We start from the raw sequence: 19,403 nt of genomic DNA on the forward strand, positions 1-19,403 counted from the left end.
CTGTCCTTAACCCCCCCTCCTTTACATTACTGTCCTCACCCCCTCCTTTACATTCCTGTTTTCACCCCCCTTTACATTCCTTTTCTCAGCTCCCCCTCCCTTTAAAATCCCCCTCCTCCAGATTCCTGCCTCGGTCCCCCTTCACATCATCCTCGGCTTCCCACATATCATTTTGATGTCCTACGTACACAGGGCTGAAGGCGGAAGGCACATCAAGAGCTGACATAGGAGGCAGAACAGCTCCAGGACAGCTCCACCTAAACGGTGGAAGGGAGACATCGGCAGCAGGACAGCTCCGCATGGACCCAGGAGGCAGGAGGGGGACATTGGTGGCAGGACAGATCTGCATGGACCTCAGGAGGCAGCTAGGGGACATCGGTGGCAGCAGGACAGGAGCTGCACAACTTTTACTAGAAACCAATCAACTGATAATTAGCTTGCCAGCTACTGCCCTCCATCCAGACCTGTACTGCCTCAGATGTCTCCCTCCTGCTGTCCATGCAGAGATTTCCTACTACCGATAACAACTCTATAAGGATGACAGGAGTGAGGGTAGCTGATCAGCTCCTAAATGCGGCCGGTCCAGATCAAACAGTGACCCGGGCTTGATCTGGACCGCGGTCTGCCATTTAGTGATGTCTGGCCTAGACGATCTAAGTGGAAGTTCACCCCCCCTCCCCCGCAGCCTTCTAGGTTATAGCCAGGTCCCAGAAGACTGCAGAACCATTCACAAAGTGCAGCATGGCTCGTGCATGCACAGTGGGAATGCTGGCTGTGAAGCCACAAGGCTTCACAGCCGGTTTCCCTTAGTTAAGATGCCAACACTAGGGACACAAAGTCCAGTGAATAAACGGCTCGAGTGAGGACAATGCTAGACCACTAGATAATTATATTTACATTTAAAGTCAGCAGCTTCAGTATTTGAAATTTTTTGGGGGGGAGACGGAAACTCCTCTGTAAACTCGCAGAATTCTGGGGGGGGGGGGGGCAGTTTAAAGGTTCTTTAAAGGGTGAAAGTATGTTTTTCATTTGTTGGTCTAGCTTCTGGTGTCTTCTCTTGGAGTGTCCTGTGCCCTAACCCTCCCTCAAAAGTTGCTAAATAAATTCTCTGCAATCTTCCACACTGTTGATCTTTCTCAAAAGATCAACAGAGTGGAAGCCAGTCTATTGGTCACCACTGGTGGATTGGTAAGTACTGAAAAGAGAAACATATAATGGGAGCTCCTTTGTGTTTTTTCACTTATCAGTCAGAAGACATATTCCATATTTATTCATGCTGGAAATTTGTTTTAAGTCATGTTAGTTCCTTTTGTCTTTAGAAGGAAAACCATTTCATAACATACAATCTTCTATATGTAAATTAATGGTGCACAAGGGAAACACAGAAAATTATTCAAATAAACCATATTAATAACTTACATTGAAAACTAGACCGGTTAAATGCAGAAATGAATACCAGCTTGTGTTTTCAAAGACCCTTTGCATTATGGGAATGTCTCTTTAAGCTTTTTCCAGATTAGGGTATTTAAGGACAGGCGGAGAGTATAAAAGTTCACAAATTGATCCAGTGATGAGAAAAGATGTAAGGACAGGCTAGGGAAACAATAGCTGGAAAGATGCCATGCATTATTATGATGCTTAGAGAAACATAATGGAGAGTGGGGCACGCTCTGTAGCAAAGAGGATAGAAACTGTAAGAGTACTGGTTCAGTCTTGGCAGCACATAAGACAAACAGCATTTAATCTGTAGCCGCACAGACAGCTCATTAAAGCTCTTTATTGCAGACCATTTATTAATCACATTCACCTCCCCACCTACAGGCAATAGATTCACAAGCCAATCAGATGACTGTGGAGAAAGTATAAAAAAAACATGAGCTCATAAATCTACCTATGAATTAATCCCTGCTGATATGGTGATAATTGGTAAGTGCTGGATGCCAGTGTCCACGTAAAAACCTGCAATTCATATTTGTGACTTAGGACTGACACTGTAACAACTGTATTAAGTGGAACCCCAGCTAACCTTTTTATTTACTTTCAATCGAGTGGAGCAGGGTTAGAACTTTTGTCACACTCTCGTTATTGTCTGTTCCCCCCATTGGGGAGATTATGTATCCATTTCTACTTTGGTGACAGGTGGTCATGGGAGGATTGGAGAGGAAATCTCTTCAACAAAGTGTAGTATCAGGTGTTTATTGCTGTTTGTGTCCCCTTTTTTTTTTTTTTTTTGAGGCCGTCACTTTATGTTCTGGTAGCAGGGCGAGGGGAAATAATCCCCTGATTCACGAATGCCATTTTTAAACAGTGCTAGAACAGCGGCTAATTATTTCAGTGCCATTTTAATAGGGCACCAGAAATAAGCTATCCTACAGGTCCTAGCAAGGATTCAGGCTGGAACTGGTGGCTGTCAGCATCCATTACTAAGCCTAGATCAGTGATGGTGAACCTTGGCACCCCAGATGTTTTGGAACTACATTTCCCATGATGTTCAACTACTCTGCAGAGTGCATGAGCATCATGGGAAATGTAGTTCCAAAACATCTGGGGTGCCAAGGTTCACCATCACTGGCCTAGATGCTCTTGGGCTTCTGATGCTCCGGCAGTTTGCTCCATAGGAACATGCTGTAAAAGCCAGATGCTTTTGCATAGTGTTTACATCAGGAATGTAGTAATATTACAAATTATTTCACCCCACGTCAGGTCAGTGCAGAGGCTCAAGCAGAGTTGTCCTCTCTCTATAGCAGTGGATCACTCACATAAGTGAACGCAATGTCCTTCAGATTTTTACTGATTGCAAACCTGTGAAAAGGTCACTGTTGTGGTATTTAGTACCTTTCTTAACCTGACTTAATCTTATCCTAATGTTCTGCTAACAATTTACACAAACCATTTTTTTTTACATGCTTCAAAAAAAGGAATAATGTTTTCCAAAAGTAAAACACATACATTCACTTTGAACTTTACCATTCGGCTACACTGGATAAAAGTTGGACTAATGTGATATACATTTAGTCAGCAGACTTTCTTAAATATTTTTTGTGGTAAAACTATGGGGTTGTCCAAATTTATGTAAACATCGCCTTGAGAACAAATTTTATTTTTTTCAATTTTTTTCCTATTTATTCCCAATAAATACCAAGGAGATAAAAAATATACCTGTCCAAATTTGGTACCAAATTAAAAACCTATCTGTCCCAAAAAAAGCAAAGTTTAATAAGTTAGAGTAAACTGCAAAATTTGAAGGACATTATGTGTAGAATTGAGCGGACGTGAAAAAATTTCTCTGAAACTCATGAGGTTACAGCAAAATAAATAAATAAATACTCAATAAAAGTTTAAAAAGCACATTCTGTTGCAATACCTTAAAGCCCAACTCCAGAAATTAGAAAAAAAATCCACCCTTGCAGTGGGGTCCCTTGACACTGCAGAGGTTAAATGCTCATTATGTCTAGGGGGTTTATAAACAGGCATTATTTCCTACCCAATCCCCCCACTCCAGCAGGCTTCAATGTTTTGCTCTTTTCCACTCCCTGACACTCCGCTCTGTGGGCTCCTAGCGACATCAAGTATTATGCAAGGCTATTCACTGTGCATTGTATATGGAGGGGGTAAGCAAGTGGCCTGTGAGAGATTTACATTAGAGGCTGCAGGGACCCTTCTGGAGTGTGAATAAGTTATTTCTCTTTATTCCAGCACCCCTACATATAGCAAGCATTTAACCTTGTGGTTTGTTGTTCAGTTAGGATTTAATCCAGGGTTGTCCTCCACGTTATTTCTTTTCCCTCACTACATGTCCTCAGTCTTTCATGTTGAATGACAGTCAGCGTCATTCAACCCACTTCCTCTGAACCCAACATGGGCTCAGAATACTACTGCCTTCAATGGTTCCTACATCTCATTGCGTGAGCACTGTTCAGGATCACCCACCACTGCAGGAGAAGAAGGGCACATGATGTAACTGAACCAGCCTGGAGACTATTGGAAAAAGATATGTACGTATTTTTTTTTAACGTTACAGGGGGGTTTAAAAAAAACATGCTTCTGTATTGAAAAAGAAACTTAAGGCCCGTACACACGATACGAAAATCGGATGTAAAATTTCGTCCGAAGAACAATCTGCCGATTTTCAGATTGTTAGTATGGTGCTTTCGACAGCCGATTACGAATTTTCAGACGACAAAATCTGGATGTGCAGGCTATAAAATTTTTATCGTACGTCAACACAATGTCCGATTTTAATTTAATTGGTACAGTTTTCACCAAAAAAAAATCGTAAGCGCAAGACTAGGGATGCTCAGAAATGAAAGAACACATACAAAACAACTCAACACACATAACATCACTTCTGAAGTTGAATTCTGTCGTACGAGAATTTTCGTATGAAAGTAACCTCTTCACTTTCCATATGAGACTAGCATGCAACTAAAATTGGACGCAAGATCGTTCGATAATCTGATCGTGTGTACGAGGCTTTAGTGAGAAACATGGTTGCTGCCAGTGCTGGGCTTTTCTTCTGAAAATACTAGTTTAATGGCTGTCATATCTATATTCTTGTTTCAGTACTTTAAGTCACTGACCCAGAACAAGTATGCTGATAAATATTTTAGATTTTCCCCTGACTTTCCTGAGTTGCATTCTTGTTCCTGGGTCTAAAAGACAGAGAGTCCAGTGGTGTATTCAGAAGGGGTCAGCAATGGCAGATGCATATTTTACTATAAGTGGTTTACATGAATGGGGACACAGAGAGTAATATAAACCTGAAAAATATTGTAACACTTCACCACTCTGTCCAAAACGAATCACAAATGCACTTTAAAGCCTACGGGCACTTTCAGTTTAAACCTGGTAAATACATTCCAGGTACATCAAAAAGTGTGCAGAGTTTTATAGGTAATTTCCTTTTAAAGACAGAAAGAGCATTAGAGGAAAAGAAAACCCTGGCCCCAGCTAGCATGCTATAGAAAGGACCCTTGCTCTGTGTGGTAGCAGAGGTCTGACAAACCCCCTACTAAATCAGACTTACAACTCTGCAATCAACAAAACTCATGCTCCCTGCTAATTGGGGAGTTAAAGCTCTGATGTGTAGGGAGATGTTGGATCTCTTCAGAGAGCCCACTTTTTCCTCATACAGAGAAGTCCTTCTCTGCAGCGTGGATATCCGAGGACAGTCTTTTCTACTCAGGTTTTGGCTACTTTTTAAAGGAAGTTAATTGTAAGAATCTGCACAACTATTTTGATACACTGGGATAGTTAAAGCGGTAGTAAACCGCTACCCCCCCCCCCCCAAAAAAAAATCTGCAAGACAATAGCATAATGTAATAGTATACATCGCATACTAGCACATTATGAAATACTTACCTTACAACAAAGCCTCCGCAGCGGCACCCGGTCACCGATGAGGGAGCTGGCATGTTTCCTCGGTGTCTCTTCCGGGTTCGTGGTTTCCGGCGATCTGAGAGGCCGGAGCCACGATGAAGTCGCATGCGCGCGACTCCATTTCGGCAAGGATCTCTGAAGTTCCGGCACGACACGCCGGACCTTCAGAGCGCATGCGCCGTTGATGTCAGCAGCTGCATACAAGGTGAGTATCCCCTAAACCGTGCAGGTTTAGGAGATATTCATTTTACCTACAGGTAAGCCTTATTTTAGGCTTACCTGTAGGTAAAAATCAATAAGCAGGCTATACAACTGCTTAAATTGGTCTTTAACCTTTCAATGTAGTGGTACAGGAGATTGTAACATTGATGCAGCCTATACTTTTTCTAGGATATGTCTGGATGGACTTAGAAAATTGATTACATTTTTCAAAATAGCCAGTACAATATCAAAATAATCTGGCTGAAGGCAAAAAATCAGTTTGTAGATGAACAATAGCCATGAGACTAAAAACTTTGAAAAACATTCTCAATAACTTTAGTTTATATACTTGCAATATATTATCATTATTTCATGGGAACTATGGTAGTGCATTATAGGGAAAAGAGTGGCACTTTGGTAGTATTGGAACTTTTTTAAAGCAGAATTTTAAGAGTAAGGGTAATTTCTCTTAACCACTTTCCCCTTTATCTCGATTCCGTGGGGCAGAATTGCTTCGTCCACCTAGCCTTTTCCTCTTCTTGGTCTTCAACACTTTTGCTACAATTTCATCCCCTGTTTCTCCTTCCTCTTTCCCCATCTCACTCTGACTGTCAGAGGATTCATCAATGAAAGCCAAATTTTCACCCCACTCCTTGGCTCGTCTCCCAGCATCCTCTGTTCTCATTGCAGGAGTGAGTGGGGGTGTCTGTGGAATGATTGGGTTAGACGTTGGAAGTGTTTGTGGTTCTTCATTTTCATCCTCCTCTTCTTCTTCTTCTCTCTCGACCTCCTCCTCTCCATCCACATCCATTTCGTCATCTTTCTCTTGTTCTGGATCTCGTGAAGCCCCTTTCTGCCGAAGCATTCGTTCTTGAAAGTTAAGGCTTATTCCACGGTGGGGAAGTTTAATATCAGCAGTCATACTTGCTGTCCAGTTTGCTGCATGGGCTGTTAGTCCACCCATCTGAAAGAAAAGGTAAAGGTGGTGAGTCTTCATTTTCTTTTTCTGAACAAGTGAGAGTACTTCCATATTATTATGCACTCAGTATACAAATGCGCAGAAAACCTGTAGCATGACATAATTCCGTTTTTTTTTATAACGCTAGAATATAAAACAATTTACACAAACCATTCACTTATATTCATTAGGATTCATTTAAAGTATAGTTACATGGAAAAGGACACATGTTCATCCAGTTCAATCAACAAAGAAAAAAAAAAAAGAAAGCCAACACCCTCAAATAGAAAACCTCCATATACACTATCCAATACCCACAGTTGATCCAAAGGAAGGCAGTATATAAAGTATATGTAAAGCCAACAATTTTTTTTTTCATAATAAATAGAGAAGGAAAAGGTTCCCCCTTGAACTAGTAATGCACTTCGCACTTTTTTCACTGTTGGCATTCTACGGCCCACCTGGACCTAAGACACCCAGATAGATGCCTTTCCTGTTTGACTTAGAAGACTATTCCTCACAGATCCTGAGGAATTCTTTTTTAAACTAGTGTCCAGAGCTTCCCCAAACACCTCTAATCCTAATAAAACAGACAATCAATTAGCTTTTTCAGAAGGTCAAGGTCAACAATGGTGTTTTTTCATACTTTTTCAAACAACCACTGGGTGGATTGTTTATTTACAGTCCTATAATGCAAAATCTGGCATTACACAGGTGCTTCTACCGGCTCACTTGTGCGATCAGTGACCCCTAAACTAACCAGAAAAGGAATCCGCCAGCGGCGGAAGCTCACTATAGAGCATACCGAGGACCAGATGGTTTCCGCCAGTCTCTATGACTTTTGGAGGCCCGGGCGCGGTGTTATGACATCACGTCCAGCATATCAGTTGTAAATACTGCCATGGACTGGAAATAAAAGTGATAAAAAAAATAAATTTAAAGAGAAAGTGTAAAAATATAAAAATAAAATAAACAAAAACATGTATGTCACGCCCACATATGTAAACTGCGTTCAGACCACACATGTGAGGTATCACCATGAACGTTAGAGTGAGAGCAACAATTTTAGCCCCAGATCTCCTCTGTAACTCTCAAAAAGGTAACCTGTAAACAATTTTTAAAGTGTCGCCTATGGAGATTTTTAAGTACCGAAGTTTGGCGCCATTCCACGAGTGTGTGCCATTTTAAAGCATGACAGGTTATCTATTTACTCAGCGTAGCCTCATCTTTCACATTATATAAAAAAATTGGGCTAACTTTAGTTTTTTTTTTTTTATTCATTCAAAAAAAAAAATACGTGTTTGAAAAATTGGTACGCAAATACCGTATGATGTAAATAGTTGCAATGACTGCCATTTTATTCCTTAGGGTCTCTGCTAAAAAAACATATATAATGTTTGGGCGTTCTGAGTAATTTTCTTGCAAAAAATTGTGATTTTTACATGTAGGAGAGGAGTGCCAGAATAGGCCCAGTAAGGAAGTGGTTAAAAAATAGCATAGTCATAGATAGAGAGGGGTGGAAAACATATCTGAAGAGAAAATCAGAGTGATAAAATGAAGTTACAGCCAATGTTTTAGCTAGAGTGGAAAAGGGGTAGAACCTCTGTAAAGTTTTTACAATATTGTATTAGTATTGTATGCAGACTGAGTGGGGGAACTATGAATAAATTGCCGCCAGGCATGTTAGCTTCTTAGGTCCTCCTCATACTATACATTGATTAGTGTGTAAAATAAGAGATTGCACTGTAGATATAAAGTGTTTGTTATGAAACGCTGGTATACAATTAATAACATGCATCATACAGCTGGCAGATGAAATATAACTAAAATTTCAAATTAAAAAAAAAAAAATAAATTAAATAAAAAAAAGCAGCACATAGCTTGCAAATGACTATACAGTGAATTACATTTTCTGCGGCCCCCATTCACCCTCTTTGTAGCATAGCATTAGCTCCACAATTACAGTACATGCTGTACTCTGATGATCAGCATCATATTCTGTGAAGTTCCACCAGTGGTGGCTGGTACACTGACCTACCTGACCCCTACACTGACCTACCTGACCACTACACTGACCTACCTCACTACGACACTGACCTGCCTGCCCCCTACACTGACCTACCTGACCTACATAGACTGACCTACCTGACCCCTACTCTGACCTACCTGACCCCTTCCCTGACCTACCTGACCATTACACTGATCTTCCTGACCACTACACTAACCTACCTGCCCCTTACACTGACCTACCTGACCCCTAAACTAACCTACCTGACCATTACACTGACTTACCTGACCCCTAAACTAACCTACACTGACCTACCTAACCCATACTCACCTACCTGACCATTACACTCACCTACCTGACTCCTACACTGACCTCCCTGACCATTACACTGACCTACCTGACCCCCTACACTAACCTACCTGACCATTACACTGACCTACCTGACCACTACACTGACCTACCTACCTAATCTGTGGATCCATCATCCTCTTTACCTCTTCATAGTCTCCTCGTCTATCTAAACAGAGCTCTCCCCAGCACCAGGCGGACAGTATTTTTTAGGAGTCCCCACGATCCAGCCACTGCACCTCTCCCATGATTTGCATCGAGCATTGCCCCACCACCCCTGCTGCTGTTAGGGTGCTGGTGGTAACCTGGCGACAGAGATAGGCCCCGATGTCCGCTAGAGGGGGGAGCTTGGACCGAACCCCCAAGGTAAGTGACACAGGCTAGCCTGAGGTGCGGAGTCTAAGTATCCACCGGTTTTCGCCAGAGCCTCTAGTGGTGAGGATGGAGTTCGCTGCGTGTGGATACCAGGTCGCGGTCCTCAGGGTCACCCCACCAAGGGTGAACCGATCAAGGTCCGAAGGCGGGTAAACAGACAAGGGAGATCCGAGAGAATGGTCAAACAAGCCGGGGTCAGGACGGGCAGCAGACAAGCGGAGTCAGGAACAAGCCAAAAAGGTCAACAGGAAATCAGCAGCAAACAGGTCACAGGTTCAGGAACAATGGCAGGAGCTGAAGACAAGACAGCACTGAACCTGTGTCCTGATCCAGCTTAAATAGAGCTCTTTCTAGATGAGAGGGGTGGAGCCGGAATAGCCTGTGAGTCTTAACTCATCATCTGCCAGAGCCTTCCTGACAGGTTCCTAACACTGTGAGTCTTAACTCATCATTTGCCAGAGCCTTCCTGACAGGTTCCTAACACTGTGAGTCTTAACTCATCATTTGCCAGAGCCTTCCTGACAGGTTCCTAACAGCTGCTCTCACACACAGGCCGCACCAGAGGAACAGACTGGACCAAAGGTGTCCCGGGTCGGGGGGGGAGGTGGTTAGAATAGTGTGCCACAGAGAGGAATGCCTGAACACCTCATAAGAGGTGTAGGGGCCGGGGAAGGCATTAAGCTTCAGCACAGACTAATTTTGCATCCCCTAAGTGTCACGCCTGGGCCGGCTGGCCCCCTCACACTATGCCACTGAGAGGAAAGGGGAGGAGGAAGTTTGTAGGGTGAACTTCCTCCTGCAAGGAGCAAATTAGGGAGCTTAATAGGTGGGCCAGGTTGGCATTTCGGCCTGCCCTAACGAGCTCCATTGAACACAATAAAGGACTAGCAGGCAGCCAGTAAGTGTGGCGAAACTGTTTACTCTAAAGGGTTCTAAATATAGTTGTAAATTATTTTTCAGACGGACAGCTTGTTGCTAGGCAGATTAGAAAAAAAAGTCTAATCATGATTAGACTCTTTTTTTCTAATTTACCTAGCAACAGCAGGGAGAGGGAGATAACAAACAGGGAAGGGAACTGCAGGTGTAGGACTAGCATTTAAAGGCACAGAACACATTTTTATCACACAAACACATTTCCCACCATCAGTGAGAGGCTCATTTATTGACATTGTTTATTTTTCAGTTCATTAAAACAAGCAATGTGAAATACTGTATCAGGGGCAAGGTGTCTCTACTGGGTACTTGTACCCAACTCCCTGATGACACACCACTGTACAAGTGCATTGTGCCTGAGATTGCATGAGCAGTGTGCTGGAAATTGCCCTGTAGCCTCCTGGGGTGGGTAATGCAAGTATCCCAGGAAGCTTCAGCAAGGAGGGAGACATTTTTATTGCTAAGGTGAGAAACCAGAATGTACTGGACAGGACCCGCTAAAAATGTATTATACAAAAAAAATGTATTCTCTCAATGTGTAATACGAGGGAGTTGGAGGAAAAATTTGTAAAGTATATAAAGAAGGTTAAAGTCCCCTTTAATATGATTTTTTAATTATTAACACTTTTTAAACAAAAATAGTGGGATTATTTTGTAAACCACAGTAAGATAGTGAAAAGTGCATCATCTCACAGCAACCAGTTAGATTTACGGCAGATCACTAAATATTGAAATCTTATTGGTTGCTGTGGGTTAATGCATTTTTTTCTTTCTTTATTGAAAAAGCCTATTTTACGACAATTGGAGGACTACTAGACAATCACAGTTCAGTGTCTAGAGCTTTGGCTCCTATTGCACTAATAATTACCTGCATATTTGCTTTTTGTACAAATTCATGGGTTTCCAAAACACTTTGTAAGGATAAAATATCATATATCATATACCTCTGCTCGTGTTTTTCTGGACAAAACTCTCAACCAGTTCCCAATCATTGTCAAGATAGAAGCAAAGTAGGCAAGGCCGAGCAAAATCCAAAACCAGACCAGCGGTTTGTACCACGTGTGCTCCTTACCAGCGCTGTCTCCTGCAAATTGACATGTGAATTAGACAACTATCCTCTGATATAAGGTACCATAGTTAGATCATAACAATGTAAACAACTTGCCAATAATAGATCTCCCCTTGAGTACTTGAAAATGTGAAGGTGTTTATTATTCAAATATGTCCTACATAACAGAGCTTATTCACTAGATGATGTTCAAAAAATAATAATGCAGAGAAAAGTGTATTAACTCAAGCAAACAATAGATTTCATATTACTGTTTATTTTTTGCTGATTCTTGCATGGTAGCTTTTGCTTGTAAAGCAGTTTTAGGCTGCTACTGGCAGCACATACAGTGCCTTAAAAAAGTATTCATATCCCTCAATTTTCCATATTTTGTCATGTTACATCCAAAAACATAAATGTATTTTATTGGGATTTTATGTGATAGACCAACACAAAGTGGCACATGATTGTGAGCATCTCATTGAGCACTGTTCAATCCATCATTCGAAAATGGGAAAGAGTATAGCACAACTGCAAACCTACCAAGACATGGCCATCCACCTAAACTGACAGGTCGGGCAAGGAGAGCTTTAATCAGAGAAGCAGCCATGGAAACTCTGAAGGAGCTGCAGAGATTCACAACTTAGGTGGGAGAATCTGGCCACAGGACAACTTAGTCATGCACGCCATAAATCTGGCCTTTATGGAAGAGTAGCAAGAGTAAAGCCATTGTTCAACACTGCACATCACCCTGAACACACAATCCCCACCTTGAAACATGGTGGTGGCAGCATCATGTTGTGAGGATGCTTTTCTTTGGTAGAGACAGGGAAGCTGGTCAGAGTTGATAGGAAGATGGATGGAGCCATATACAGGGAAATCTCAGAAGAAAACCTGTTAGAGTCTGCAAAAGACTTGAGACTGGGAAAAGGTTCACTTTCCAGCAGGACAACAACCCTAAACATACAGCCAGAGCTACAATGGAATCAAAACATATTCATGTGTTAGAATGGCCCAGTTAAAGTCCAGACCTAAATCCAATTGAGAATCTGTGGCTAGACTTGAAAATTGCTGCTCAGACGCTCTCCATCCAATCTGACAGAGCTTGAGCTATTTTGCAAAGAAGAATGGGCAAAAATGTCACTCTCTAGATGAGCAAAGCTGATAGAGACATACCCAAAAAGTCTTGCAGCTGTAACTGCAGCAAAAAGTGGTTCTACAAATTATTAATTTAGAGGAGCTGAATACAAAGGCATGCCACACTTTTCAGTGTGCTTGCAACGACTTCTCAAAATGGAAGTCAATGCAAGTCGCTCCGACTTCGCAAAAAAATAGTGCAGGAACCTTTTTCTAAGTCAAGTTGCCTGACAAGTCAGATCAGTGTGAACCGGCACTTAGTGTGTTGGGTTGACACTCACGAAGTGTAAATGCAATATTTTCTGTGATGTTCAATAAATATCAACAGGGCTTTACACTTTGGATGCCTCTCTTCTTCCTCCACATACATGTGAAAGAATGTATTGAATACGGACGATATATATTAACCCCTTATGTGCTAGAGAGGATTTTCTGTCTATCAAGAAAAGTGTGTTCACTTAATCAAAGAGACGTTGTACCATACGAACTGATATTTTTGGTGAGTACGTTTTGTGCTCAAAGGAAAGTCATGAGGTGATTTATTTGGACTATCCTTTTAAATTTTTTTGTATTGATTTGTACTGCAGCACTTGGAAGATAATAGGTTCAATATATGGTATTCATGAACTATGCTTTATGTTAACTTTTTTACACATTCAATTAATTTATGTATGGAGATTGTATGGAGAGAAATGGTCTGTCTGTAAATCAACTGGCACCGTCCCCTGGGGTAAGGTATGAAATAGTTGTGTAACCAGGTTGGTAGGTGACTGATAAGGGTGGGGGAAAGGAAAGGGAGGGAAATATTCTTGGATCCTGAAGAAGCTCTGTTGAGCGAAAGATGTAGATCCACAAGCAGATCATGTGATGCATTTTAGACATACATTGTTACATTTATATGACTATACAGTATAGACTATACAGCTGTTATTTTACTATATAAATCATTAAAAATGAAATATTTTTGTGTTTTCCATAGCTCTTGCTCTGTCTCTTAGTATCTTTTATGTGTTTAAATTAGTCTCTATTGTTTTAAAAGTGTGTTTAAAGACCTTAAAATGCTTCCACACGTACAGTGACAGTAAAATAAACATGCCTACAATGCATTTTAATAGGGTTTTTCTATTTCGCGGAATTTCAATTTTCGCGGCTGGTTCCGGAACGTAACCCCCGCAATGGAGGGGGGTTTACTGTAGAAATAATATTTATATTTTATCGTTTGTAATCTTCAGTAAATATGAAATATCCTTTCTTTTTTATATTTTTTGCTCTCTGTTGCTGATGTATAGGCTCATTTAAATCCCCACATTAAGTGTTTGGTATATTTACTCCCACATTTGTCTCATTCCCCTCCCTTTCCTTTCCCCCAACCTTATCAGTCGCCTACCAACCTGGTTACACAACTATTTCATAATTTATTTATGGATACATTAATTATTCATTTGCACATAGAAATTAACAAGTTTATGAATGATTATAAGAATTTTTTGCCCTGGTATCGTTGGTATTATTAGTAATATTTTTTCTCTGCCAAACAAATTTTCTTTTTTTTTTTTTATGTATTAGATATATTTATTTTTCTTTTCCTTTTTTATTCCAATTTTTATATCAGTTCAATAACCCTGCTAGAACCCATTAGGGTGGTACAGTGCGGTTACAATTTACATCACTTTAAATATAATTTGATATTTGTATGCCAAAGCACACTCTGGTTTGGATTCTGAGGATTATGTTTATACTTTGCCTGTCTTTCTTTTTTATAATCAATTTTTATTGAATTTTTACAATACAGAAAAGAGCTGATACAATAAACCAGGAAATTACAAAAATGCACTGTACACACAAGAGGAAGTTGGGAGTATAAATACATGTGGGAACTATATGGAAATGGGCAATGAAAAGAATTGAACGGTATGTGTCGAGGATCATATATATTAGGCAAGAGGATTGCACATCATTAAAGCAAGGCTTCATCCAAAAGGGGAAGTTCCGCTTTAATCACTCCTCCCCTCACATATGCCACATTTGTCTTGGGGCAAGACCACCAAAGGTGGAGAAAGGGTACTAACCGTTACTACACCTAGATCTTAATTCTGGAAACATTTGTGCTGTACTGGAAGGATCCTATACCATCTAGTTCTGAGTTCTTTCTCCCATTGTTTGAAAAAGTGACAGAGTGACCTAGTGAGTGCCCAGTATAAGCCTATACATGTATTTTATTAATCACACTTACTGTATATAGCTCTGTCAATTTACCTAGCTCTTCACATATATATATTGTACATTCACATCAGTCCCTGCCCTCTAGGAGCTTACAATCTAAGGTCACATTATTCATAGACATACTAGCATGTCTTTGGAGTGTGGGAGGAAACTGGAACAGCAAGAGGAAACCTACGCAGGAACAGGGAAAACATGCAAACTCCAGGCAGGGAGTGCTGTGGTTGAAATTCAAACCGATGATCCTAGTGCTCCTAGTGCCTCCAGATTTGCTTTACACATGGATTCAAGCAGGGAAAGGGAGTTGGAGGCCCATAATTTGGGTTATAATTTACTGAAAGAGTAAAATAATTGGCGGTACCTCCATGTATCCATTGGGAAATTCCAGTAAGAGAGTCGCAAAGCTTCCAGGGAGCTGCCCACAAGATTCATATTTGGCACAAGATGTGTCGCCATCAACCCCCTAAGTTTGTAAGAAGTGTACACCCTCTCCAGGTGGAATCCAAGGGAAGCCTCTTAGAGGCGCCATAGGAGACTTTTTCGTGGCCATGTCATTGTTTTCATCCAATCTGTCTCATAGAAAAAGGGGTAATCAACGTCAGGGGGGATGTCCAGTCTGATTGTCCCTTATTGGCTGTAGGTATCCACGAGGCACCAGCTAATTTTCTACCCACCATAGTTTTTTCCAATGGGACCCATACTTTGTCTGAGGAACCATGCTGCCAATTTAATATCCGCAGTAAAGTCATGGCCTTACTGTATAATAGAGAGCCACATTAGGTAGGCCCAGTTCACTGTTCGAATATTGTCTATTTATTAGACTATATGCCAGTTGTGCAAGTTTCCCATGCCACACAAATATCAAGAAGACCCCCCTCAGGTGTATGAAGAAAACCTGTGAGCTCTGCCTGTCTTTTTAATATGTTAGTAATGTAACTGTATGCACCCTCCTGTTCTTCTCCCACTGAATCAGAAGACTTCCAGTGTCATACTTGTTGATAATAATATCATCATTGATGTTTATGGCCTTTTATGTGTAGTGGTTTTTCCAGGCATTGAGCCTGATGTGGGTCTGCCATTGTTACCGATAACACTTCCAACACATTTAAGCTGAAAACCCAACTGTGAGATTTGAGACAATGACCATTCCGATGGGAGAATGGGAGAAGGGAATGAGTGGGATACTCCTCTGGCTCAACTAGGTTTAACTGGGACTCTTTACAGAAAAATGCCTGTTAGCGCTGTCTTGACTCCAGCTGAATGCCAACCAACGATTCCTGGTGCTTGAAATCACTGAATTGCTGAACTGTGCAAGAACTTTAACTTTAACACTCTGGTTAACTCAAAAGATCCTGGACTGTAGTGAGACTTGACTCTTGACACTCTGTTTAGCTCAAGTCCTGTAAACCGCTCCCTCCAGCCCTTCACTGACTGAGGTAGCTCCGTGTAACTGCTTGTGCTGCTGCAACTCTCAACACTGTACACTGCACACGCTGTACACTTAATTCTTCAGGGCCCAACCGCTGGCGCCCCCTTTACACTTCCAGGGTCCTCTAACTAGGCACTCCCTCTGACACTTCAGGGTCTTCTGACTAGGCACCCCCTCTGACACTTCAGGGTCGTCTGACTAGTCACCCCCTCTGACACTTCAGGGTCACACTGGCACCCCCTTTACCACTAGCTAGCTCCTGGACCCTTGGACCTTCACCGGAGTGGTCCCCTCTCAGCTAGGCAGACCCTCAGGGGTAGTTCACAGTACTCATGAACTTGGAATGCTTTCCTGGAACTGGGCCCCTCTTTCTCTGCTGGTCCTCGGCACACAGGATCCTCTCTGCAGCTCAGTTCAGCTCTCTCTGTACTCTCAGGCAAGCTGCCCGAGACACTCGATCCCTTTGACAGGAGGAGAGACAGCCGCACTCTCCCTCCTGGGACTCTGCTTCCCGCCAAAGATGCTGCGTCATGCGCTCCCTTCAAACTTATACCCACTTCCAGAATCCTCTGCGGCAGAATCTGCCTTCTGGGGTAGATACAGGCCTGAATGGGCCACTGATTGGGTTTCCTCCACTGCCCAATGAGAATCCTCTCATGGAGCCAGTGGGGAAACTCCCCTCTCAGCAACCACACCTGGGAGACATGACAGCCCAGCTGAAAATCAAGGCCCTGCTGTTAGGCAGCCAAGGCCCACTATACTTTTGCCTAGCACCTACCTTGTAGGGTGCTACATCTGTATACCACATTTATACTTTTCTAGCTCATTCATCAAAATGTGTTACTAGCATTTAACGATTAAACCCAAAATCAAAAATGTAATTTATTGCAGCTTACCAGTCATTAGATGTGGTGGCTGCATTCGTTTTCTTTTTTAGGCTTTTTCCCCACTCTTCACCTGGTGGTCTGACCAGTAATACACCTCCTGTATTAGAGTGCCCCTGACTCTAGAAGAAAGGGCATAGGGGGCACATTTGGACAACAGCATTGTCAGTGTGGGGGGAGGATAGTGTTAGATAGGCTAGCAGATTTAAATACACTAACAAACTGAAGCCAAACTCCAGCAAATATTTTATAATCAGCTACAGCAAACAGTTTTATTCCTTATTTATTGGTATAAGTGTTTTATATATATAAATAAAATCTCATCATTGCAAGTATCCCTGTCAGTGTTAATGGTATGTCTCATACCTGTACCTGATACATTTTCAAGAGAGCTTGTTTTTTTGAAAAAAAAAAAAAAAAACAGACTTACTGGCTGGCTCACCAGATGAAAATAGAAGAAAGTAAGCATTAAAAAAAGAAAACAAATGCAGCCACCACATCTAAGAATTGGTAAGCTGCAATACAATAAATGTTTTCTTTTGAAACAAACACTATTTTAACCAATATTTGTTGTATTTATTTCATGTACTAATGAAATATACTGCCAAAAATCCCTAAGCATTATCTGCAGCAGCTAGAGTTCAACTTGCTGGAACTGGTACAGTTATTAAAACGCATGTCAGCCAAATACAGTGAGCGCATACACACAGGGCTGGCCCAGGACATTGTGCTGCCTGGGTCCAAATATAAAATGCTGCCCCCCCAAAAAAAAAATCACACCCAAAAAAAGGCCCCCACATCCATAAATTTATATAAATATAAAATTTAGAAAATATTTTATATACTGTTATCTTCTTCCATAACTCACCACCAGACCGGTCCACCAAACAGCCACTGTTTGTCCTCAGTCCTCCTATCACTACTGTGTCTGCCACCGCCCTAGAATATCCAGACTGCTTCAGTGAGATGAAGTGCGCTGATGTCTGACGTCCTTGCGCACACCACCACAATCACGTGAGGGACGTTCCCCAGAGAAGACTCTCTGCCTCCTCATACTCATCAGTTTGCACTATGGGCGGCAGTATGAGATGGGAAAATGGCGCACGTAACACGCTGCAAACTGATGACACACAAAACTGCTGGAAAAAAAATCTTGCGAGTCAATTTGCTGCCCCTCTCAAAGTGCTGCCTGGGAGATCCATGGTAGGGCCCGCCCTGCATACACAGATCCTTCCCTCCAGTCAGCTTTCAGTACCTACAGCAAGCAGATCACTCCTGTACAAACTTTACACCCATTGATCAGTCTAGCCTGAAATATGCAGATTCATTACATATATGGGAGCCAAAGGATTTTTCCTGCCACAGGATTTGTATTTCAGTTTATCCAGTCTTGGGATTTACTCAGTGTTGCCATACAGAACTGACTCCTCTGTCTGGCAGAGGAGGATACTTGATTTTTCTCTGCTGTTAAAGGGATTATACAGTGGGGATCGAAAGTTTGGGCATCCCAGGTAAAAAATTTTATTAATGTGCATAAAGAAGCCAAGGAAAGATGGAAAAATCTCCAAAAGGCTCAAATTACAGATTAGACATTCTTATAATATGTCAACAAAAGTTAGATTTTATTCCTATCATTTACACTTTCAAAAAAAACAGAAAACAAAAAAAAATGGCGTCTGCAAAAGTTTGGGCACCCTGCAGAGTTATGGCGCTTTTCCACTGCTTTGAACCGAACGGTTCGGCTTGCTTTTGTGCTTTTCCACTGCATGGTACCGGACGGTACGGTGTAGGAACGGTTCGGTACGGTACGGCGGCGCTTTTCCACTACATGGAACCGAACGGTACGGCTTGCCTAAACAGTACCACCTCGGTTGTGGTCCCAAGAGGGCCGTACCGGTACCATATCCCGCAAACCTTTGCATGCAGCCTTGACTGTTTGTCACTACTAGCCACTGATTGGTCAGAGAATCGTTGTTATCCCACCCACTTACTTTAGTACTACTTTAGTGGAAAAGCAAACCGTACCAAACCGTTCCAACACCATACCATGCGATACCATGCAGTGGAAAACCAAACCGGACCAAGCAGGGCCGAGTAGAGCCGAGCCGGTACTTGCAGTGGAAAAGTGCCATTAATATCTTGTACTGCCCCCTGGCAAGTATCACAGCTTGTAAACACTTTTTGTAGCCAGCCAAGAGTCTTTCAATTCTTGTTTGAGGTATCTTTGCCCATTCTTCCTTACAAAAGTTCTTTGAGATTTCTGGGCTGTCTGTCACGCACTGCTCTTTTAAGATCTATCCATAGATTTTCAATTATGTTGAGGTCAGGAGATTTTGAAGGCCATGGCAAAACATTCAGTTTATGCCTCTTGATGTAATCCCCCGTGGATTTAGAGGTGTGTTTAGGATCATTATCCATTTGTAGAAGCCATCCTCTCTAACTTCAGCTTTTTCACAGATGGCATCAAGCTACCATCCAAAATT

At 41.9% G+C, this 19,403-nt stretch overlaps 1 protein-coding gene across 3 annotated transcripts in view; it reads right to left on the minus strand.

Annotated features, from left to right (window-relative positions):
• Positions 1-5,701: 5,701 nt before the first annotated feature.
• The window catches only part of KCNK4 (potassium two pore domain channel subfamily K member 4), a 72,038-nt gene continuing 58,336 nt past the window's right edge, over positions 5,702-19,403 (minus strand). For all 3 annotated transcript variants that reach the window (XM_082269585.1, XM_082269586.1, XM_082269584.1), the window contains exons 6-7: positions 11,147-11,286; positions 5,702-6,544 (exon numbers count right to left, since the gene is read on the minus strand). In XM_082269585.1, coding sequence (XP_082125711.1) covers positions 6,050-6,544; positions 11,147-11,286 — 635 coding nt within the window. In that variant the 3' untranslated portion in view covers positions 5,702-6,049. The remainder of the gene's footprint in view (positions 6,545-11,146; positions 11,287-19,403) is intronic.

This window comes from Pelophylax lessonae (genome assembly GCF_965119305.1).
Source record: "Pelophylax lessonae genome assembly, chromosome: 10".
Classification (NCBI taxonomy): domain Eukaryota; kingdom Metazoa; phylum Chordata; class Amphibia; order Anura; family Ranidae; genus Pelophylax; species Pelophylax lessonae.